This window comes from Anolis sagrei, chromosome 1 (genome assembly GCF_037176765.1).
Source record: "Anolis sagrei isolate rAnoSag1 chromosome 1, rAnoSag1.mat, whole genome shotgun sequence".
Taxonomy (NCBI): Eukaryota; Metazoa; Chordata; class Lepidosauria; order Squamata; family Dactyloidae; genus Anolis; species Anolis sagrei.
In genome coordinates, this window is record NC_090021.1 from 192,481,378 (window position 1) to 192,489,879 (window position 8,502).

The 8,502-nt window shown below is 36.9% G+C and overlaps 1 protein-coding gene across 3 annotated transcripts in view; it reads left to right on the forward strand.

Moving 5' to 3' along the window:
• OLA1 (Obg like ATPase 1) overlaps positions 1 to 7,035 on the forward strand; it is a 94,556-nt gene extending 87,521 nt beyond the window's left edge. For all 3 annotated transcript variants that reach the window (XM_060779280.2, XM_060779270.2, XM_060779291.2), the window contains 2 exons: positions 955 to 1,077; positions 6,501 to 7,035. In XM_060779280.2, the coding sequence (XP_060635263.1) occupies positions 955 to 1,077; positions 6,501 to 6,602 (225 nt within the window). In that variant the 3' untranslated portion in view covers positions 6,603 to 7,035. The remainder of the gene's footprint in view (positions 1 to 954; positions 1,078 to 6,500) is intronic.
• The last annotated feature ends 1,467 nt before the right edge of the window (positions 7,036 to 8,502 follow it).

The window sequence follows — 8,502 nt, forward strand, 5'->3', positions numbered from 1 at the left end:
ATGTGTTTAGTTTCTCTAACACACTTTGACTCAGTTCAGTATAGTGTTTTCAAAGGCACTTTTGCGCTCAGTCGCAACGTTGCTAGAGAAATGCCTCCCTTTCTTTAGCAATCTGAAAGCTGGTTTGTCTTAAGACTGATTGTAAGTATCTTTGATTTAATGTGCTGAGATATTTAGTCAAGTAAGCATCAGTGAGTCGCCATATTAACCCAATACATCTTTTATTGTAAAAACTATGCTTTACAGTGTCAGACTCCTTAGCACTTTAACATGGTTTATTAAGCAGCCTTTAGGTCACCATTATTTCTCAAATGCCTTTCCATGCTTGTGTGTGCATAGAATAGATGCCCTTGTAGTTCAACACAGGAAGCAATTATAATGCATTTTTCATAATTTAAATTTACTAGGACCATTTGCATGTACATAGGTGATTGTGGGGTGTGCTGAGATGCATTTTAAATACAGCATTTAATGACTTCAGAAATAGGTATCTTTTGTATACTATTTCATGGCTTTAGGCAATATCTGTGTATTAAACAATAATTTCATTGGTATTTTTTAAAAAATAGATTTTTGTGGATAATTTTTAAAAAATTTTAATCAGTGGTATAATACTATATTTTTGGAAGTTGTTTAATGTGTTCATTTTTCTTCGCTGTAAAGATCAAATTGTTGTACAATGCACACTGTATCCAAAATCAATACAGCTGTTGATATTCATTAGGGGAAAAAACAAAGCTTGCCTTTCTTTAATACCAGTTTGTTTATCTCTGCTAAAGGTGTCTCTCTCTATGACCCAATATTGAAAATCAGCCATTTGGATTCTTGACATTTGAACTGATATGAAGCTAAGTTTCTGCAGATCTTGAAAGCACACGACAATGGAGAAGCCTCTCTTGTACAATCAATCTTCCTGCATGCAATTAATTTTATCCTGGTTTTTCCATTTGACAGAAAGGGACGAAGGCTCCTCAGGCAGCTGGAAAGATTCACACTGATTTTGAAAAGGGATTCATTATGGCTGAAGTAATGAAATTTGAAGATTTTAAAGAAGGAGGCACTGAAGCAGCCGTCAAGGTGAGACCTCCCCTCCTTCCTTTCCCTTTAATACCCCTTTCCTTATTTCAAGACTTTAGAGGAGAGACATCTCCAGTGAAACATGAACCTGACAGTTATCACTAATAATACAAGGCACCCGCACTTTGATTATTGTTTTGGCAAATGGTTCAGGTTCAGTTATAGATAGAATGGCCTAATGTATTGAATTTTGACACATGTAAACATGCTTTACTGAGAAAGCAATAACACTAAAAGTTTCTAGCTGGAGTTTATATTAACTGACTAATTTTATAGTTTCAGACTATTCCAATGTTATAGAAATATAACACCCTGATAGCGTAAAAATTAGAAACATTATATTGATGGTATTCGATGCCACTAAAATAAAAATTCATTTCTACAAGAAATATGCAAGGGACCAGTTCATCTTGTTCATATGTACTGTTTTGTACATTGAATAAAGCATACTTTCCTGCTAGATATTTTTTTAAAAATAAAATAAACATCTGCATTTCTGACTAGCTGTAGCATCTGAGGATTTTTCTTCCTAATGATTTCCTTTATTGTAGCTGCATAAATTACTCAGAAAGAAAGATTTACTCTCACGTACAGTGTGTAGTCTTACCTTTACAAAGAGCTTGATCTTCTTTCCAAACACTAGAGGGCAGAGACTGATTGGGTGCCCAAAGTTGTGCCCTGGGAACAGCTGTTAACTGTGTTGTTATCAGATAATAAAGCCAGAAATCAGATTTAGATTTTATTAGCGCTGGTGTGAAAGAATAGCTTTGTAACATGGACGTGGTTTCGCTTTTCACAAGGACGTCCTTTTCCCATTGTTGAAATCCTAGAAAAGCACCGTCTCAGTCTTTAATGTGCCATCCCTGTCGCTTTTATGTCGTGTTTGGTTCTTAGCATTGTAAAGAGAGAGAGAAAAAAGAATTAAATTTAACAGCCCGGTGTTCAAAGCTTTCTATCAGAATGCATTAATAGATTTTCAAGCTTGTATCTCATTGTCTTCCATTTGATAGCTTGTAAGGTATGCAATAATGTAATTTCAAATGTAGGTTATTCTCAGTAGTATCACTAAAGAAGATTGTGTTGAGCAGCGGGGTTTTAATAGGTCTGTTTGAACCCCAGGAAGTGTGTGCAATAAGGGGAGGGGAATCCCGTTATAATTGGTTTGTTGTGGCATGTAAGCCATCTTGGAAAGTGAAGCCAAGCTCCAGCCAAACAAGCAAACCACAGTCATAAATAAATCTTTTTTTAAAAAAAAAGAAAGAGAGAACGAAATCAGAAAGCATCTTCAGTTGTCAAATCATAAATTATTCCAAAAACACCCATTTCAGTTAGTTATGAATGTGAAGCATGTGGCATAAAAAGCTATATTGTGACAGAGATTGACTTCAGATTTTGCTAGCTGTTTCAATCTGATAGTAAATACTTCGCCTTGGCTAAAGAAATAAGATAAGCAGTAAATCATAACATTAAAATGGATAAGTACCTCTGTTATTTAGAAAATTGTATATTTTAAAAATGCGTAATTCTGAGAAGTTATGGTTGGGCAAAACAAAACATTGCATAGAGCTATACATTAGGACAGACTGTTATTGTAAACAGGGCAGGACACTATTTATATCTGTTTATATTTCGAAGCTGATTTGGGGAGTTTCCAGCCTCAGTTGCATCAACACTGGTCATGGGTTTTGGTTGCTTTGTATGTAATGAAGCTGATCGATTTTTAAGTTTATTTTTGTGTGTGTCTAACACCAGTACAGCATAACTAATTTAATGCCAGTGCTCTGAACTATACACTGAATAGCTCTGTGTGGGCTTTGTAGTCTACAGGGATATCACATTATTAGCAATCATATCTGCTTAGGCAAAGCTGGCTTCTACAGATGGCTGCTTTCAAGTGCAAATGAACTGGTTAGACGTGTCTTGTTTAATACATACTCAAGATTCACAAATGGGTATTGATTTTTTTTCCCAGCCAGTATTTCTGATAGCAATGAAAATGGATTAAATGGCCTCCGGGGAATTTAAAGGAACACAGTCACTTTTAATTAATTGTGAACCGGTAGCTAAAATACATAATACTTGTATTAGTATGTCAGAATGTATTTAATTAAAAGTGACTATGCCCACTTTGTGAAAACAATGAATGTGGCCTCTTTGAATGAAATAGGCTATTTCAAGAATGCATGTACACTAAGCAATTCTCTCTGTACTTTTTACACTGCAATATTTGTTTTGGTCAGAATCTGGTTTTCTTGGTGGGAAGTTAGCTGTCAGCAAATTATATATTTTCTAACACCTTCAAATATATGTATGTTCCACTAGTAAGTACAGCTTCTCCTCCAACTATGTGCACGTTCCACTAGTAAGTACAGCTTCTCCTCCAAGGATAACTAAATAAATGTGAGGTTGTGCATGAGCAGTGGCCTATAAATGCATTACCCAAAAATCTGTGCAAGTCCACACAGGGTCGTTGCCTCACCAGGGATTGTTCCAACCCTGAAGATTTAAGGTGGACATGAATCCTGTTTTTAAACAGCTTGGAATCAGAGGTTGAGGTAGGGATGTGCGTCCCTGATAGAAGGAAACAGAGAATCTATCCTGAGACATAGACCTAAGTGGTCAACCCCAAGAGATGGAGACTCAGTACCCTCCATGTCCCCATTGCCTTGTGTGACCAAGAAACAGGGAAGGAAAACCACGTGGTACAAAAAGAGGTAATGCATATATCCCTGTTTCGTGAGACTAGAACTCTGAGGCCACAAGTTGCCAACTGTGAGGGTATTTCAGAAGTATAATCAAATATGTGTGTGAATGCTGCTGACATTTGTAGTATAATTAGCATATGTCCTGAATTAAACTGATTATCCCAGTCTTTAGGGATTGAACTAATACTCAGAATGGAAATGCATTGGGCCCTTGGTATTTGCTGAGGTTGGGTTTCAGGATCACCAGTGAAGGTTGAAATCTGAGGACTTTAAAGTCCTATTATATAGAACAGGCATCCCTTATCCTATATTATATATATATATATATATATATATATATATATATATATTAAAGTGGCACCCTCTATAGAAAATGGCAAAATCAAAGCCTGCTTTTTGGATTTTTTTTTTAAATGTTTGAATTGTGGTTGGTTGAATCCATGGATTCAGAATCTGTGGGTGGGGGGGGGGGGGGGCAAGTCAACTTTTATGTAAAACAAATACCGGATTTGTTTTCTGGTTCACTTCTAATAAATATATCCACGCAAATTAAGGCCTGCTACTGCATAGACAAGGATCCAATAAGAAACTTGTACTGGATACTTTAAGCACCCTTTGCCTGGAATTCTGAAATACTCTGAAATTGTTGACACGGGTGGCTAAGATACTGACAGCTTTGCTTTCTAATGGTTCAATGTATACATACTTTGTTTCATGATAAACTGTTTATAAAATCACAAGCTATGTATATAAGGTGTATATGAAGCATTAATGAATTTCATGTTTAGACTTGGATCCTATCTCCAAACTATTTTACCCCGCGTTTTTTTAGCTTTAGTATTTTATTCTGTATATGCGGCCCACTCACTGTTACTGTGTTATGATTGATTTTATTTTAATTTTATATTGTTTGCTGTATTTTTATGTTTTATGTAATTTATCATGCTATTGTTTGTGTTTTTGACTTCATTTATTGTATTGTGTTGTTGGGCTTGGCCTCATGTAAGCCACCCCGAGTCCCCATTGGGGAGATGGTGGAGGGGTATAAATAAAGGTTATTATTATTATTACTACTATTATTATTATTTCATTTATACATGTATGCAGATACAAGTAATTATCCAACATGAAAAAAATTGAAATCCAAAGCTTTTCTTCTCTCAAGCATTTTAGAGAAGGGATATTCAACTTGTTCGCCCACCAGTGGAATTATGAGAGGAGTGAGCTCCCCACCACAAAAATTGGGAACCTCAGAGCCTCACACAAGATAAGGAAAGAGGGAGGGAAGGGAATCATGGCGGCTACTGCATCACCACCACCACCATCATCATGAGACTGGGTTGACACCATAGTCTTTTCCTTCTGAGAAGTATAAATATATTTTGAACATACAAGGTGTTGCTGTGTCAAACTGTGAAGAGAGTTAATAAATTAGCATCACTCCAAAATCTGTTAAAATGCAGTAAAATCCATTCCTTTGATATATATGAGATTGCAGATTCATAATATTAAATTTTATATTTCAGTTAGAGCCAACCTAAACACTAAAATATTTGCAATTGATTTACAGAAAGCCAACTGAAGTTCGCAAAAATGTGTAGGTTGATTGTGAAGCCAGTGATGACAGTTGGGCCAACATGAACTAACAGAGCCCGAATACAACAATTGTTCTCAATTGAAGGTCCACAAGTGATCTCTCATTATCTAATCCTCCTCCTCTCCGTATGCTAATGAGCAAAAATGACTTTTTAGTTGGTTTTTGAAGGAGAGGAGGAAGGGGTTCATCTTTATTTCTTTACTGAGGGAGTTCCAGAGTTAGGGAGCAATCACGGAGACGGTCCTCTCTCTCATCTCACTTGAGATGGAAGTGGGATCGAGAGCAGGGCCTCCCCTGATGACCGCAGTGCCCGAGCTGGTTTGTAAGAGGAGAAGTGATCGGTCAAATAGTCTGGACCCAAGCCGTTGAAGAAGATGGCTCCTCAAATATAGGGGAAGTCCCCCGGCTTGTAGGTGTGTCTGTGTGAGATTGCATGAGTTCATTATTAATATATCTTTGATCAGTTAGAGATGATACACAATAGCTTTTTTTTATTGTGTCAGGAACTGCAATAGCCTATTACATTTTTATATTCTGTAATGTTGAAGTGCAACAACTCATACACTCTAAGGCTGTAAATGTACCTTCTATGAGGATCCTGGCCATCAAATACCCAAATTAGTGCCTGCCAATTTCCCATCACTTTATATATCTCTTTATATGCATCTAGTAGCAAAGCAAAAATGTTTACAATTGATGCTGGGGAAAATAGGAGAGAAGAGCCTACAAAAGAGCCTCATGGCTGAAAATAAATCTATTGACTCTTCTGTTTATCAACAAGATTTGAGGATTTAAATTTTTTAGAGAATTCAAAAAAGCCTTTTGTTACTGATGTTTGTTTAATATGAAATAACACCCACTAGGATGCAAAGGAAGTGTGTGGTTGAAAACCTCATAGCAATGTTGTTTTTGCTATCAGCAGTGAAGAATAAATTATGATTATATATTTGTCAATCAAAATCTGCCCAAGTCAAGAAGTTTACAGATACCAAATGTGTCTGGGTGTTTTTTTTATTTAGTGTATGTTATTTTATTCAAGCTATGCACCACTTTAAAAAAAAATCCTTCATGTAAATGTACATAATTTAAATGTTGCAATCTTGTCTTTCTGTCTCTCCTAGGCTGCCGGAAAATACAGACAGCAAGGCAGAAATTACATAGTTGAAGATGGAGATATTATCTTCTTTAAATTTAACACACCTCAACAGCCTAAGAAGAAATGAGTATCAGATTTATTCATTACTGAGAATTAAACTTGGTTACTTTAAAAACCATCATGAGTTTTTATTATTTAGATAGGGATACCTTGGGTTGGGAGGGGTAAGGATCCAGTGTGTATACCTCAGGGCAAATCACCCCCAGAAATGAAATCCCTCGTGGTTGTTTTGAATTGCATTATGACACTTCCAGGGAGCATACAAGTTCACTTAAATGTGAACAGCTCTGCATTTCAAACGATTAAGACTACTCCAAATTGCAGGAGGCTTCCAGGAACCATATTACTCTCATGATACTTCATTAATCTCCATCATATATGCCAAGCCTGACATGTTTGACAGTGAGGACAATGTGGCTTGCTCCTTTTTGAATCTACAGATAATGCATGTTTTACAGTACTCCAGATGTCTACACTCAATAAAACATTTGACAAAACCAGCCTCTGTGTGTTTGGGGATGTCTGTATTGACTGAATGTGGTGTGCTGAATGTGATACGGCACCTGGCGGATGCTGATTACAGAATTTTAAGACATGTGTATGATACAGTAACTGGCAGCGTGGGGCAGCTGCAATTGTCTCTGAAGAGGGAGGCTTTCATTGGAATTAGATGATTAGGGATGCCAGTGATTTGTCTCAGAAAAAGTTAATGTATTTGCAGATTGCTACCACTTTCCCAAGTGGATGTCTTAACATGATAAAAAGATACATACTTTAAGTGGCTTTTGAGAGGAACTAAAGAACATGTGTTTAAAGCCCACTCTTTAAAGACTGGTGCAAAGATAGAGAGATAGATAGATAGATAGATAGATAGATAGATAGATAGATAGATTTTCCTTGAAAGCCTTTGAAATTTGAGTTTTTTAATACTACATGACACCCTCCAAAAACAAGGCTGGCCAAATCCAGAGGCTCAATTTTCTATCATAGGGAGGAAAGAGCAAGCTTGTTTTCTGCTGCCCTGGAGACTAGGACACGGAGCAATGGCTTCAAACTACAGGAGATACCATCTGAACATTAGGAAGATCTTGCTATGTTTCTAATAATAACAACAACAACAACAACAACAACAACAACAATGGCACAGAGATGTCAAAATAAAAATCAGTGTAAACCAATTGCAGCCAGATTAGGACATTGGCCTTCCAAATAAGAAGGCTGCTTCCTGTGCATAAATGTTTCTATTACATTTATATTTATGTTCAGTGGAAGCCTGGTGAAATTATACACCAAGGGTGGCAATCCAGGTGATGCTGAACTGCAATTCTAGCCAGCATAGTCAATAGTGAGAGATAATGGGCATAGTAATCCAATAAAATCTAAAGGGCCACACAATTTCCATCCTTGTCCTGTATTTTGATTATTGTGCTTCTGTCAGTGTGTGCTTCTTGTAGCATATTCCGCATTAAAGACTTCATAGAGATTTATGTGGGGGACAAAAAGCTATGATGCTGCATATTGTGAAGTATTGGCATCTCTGCCTCAGCAGTATTATGACACCGGAAAGGTGCCTTCCATGCCGTGGGTGTCCTTCACTTTTGGTTGCTGTGGGAGAGAAATAGCAATATATATAAAGAAATGGGGATTAATGCCAATATTTTTCAAACTTGCTTAATTGTCTTCTGAAAGCAGAATTTTAGGATGTATTTGGTTATTTTGTTGTCTGATTCAAATCACACTTGCTAAGCACATTTGTACAGTAATTTCTCATTTACGGGGGCTAGGAACTAAAAAACAACAACACAAAAAACACGTGTTGTTGAAGGCTTTCGTGGCTGGAATCGCTGGGTTGTTGTGTGTTTTCCAGGCTATATACCCATGTTCCAGAAGCATTTTCTCCTGATGTTTTGCCTGTACCTGTGGCAAGCATCCTCAGAGGTTGTGAGGAAACATGGACATACAGCCTG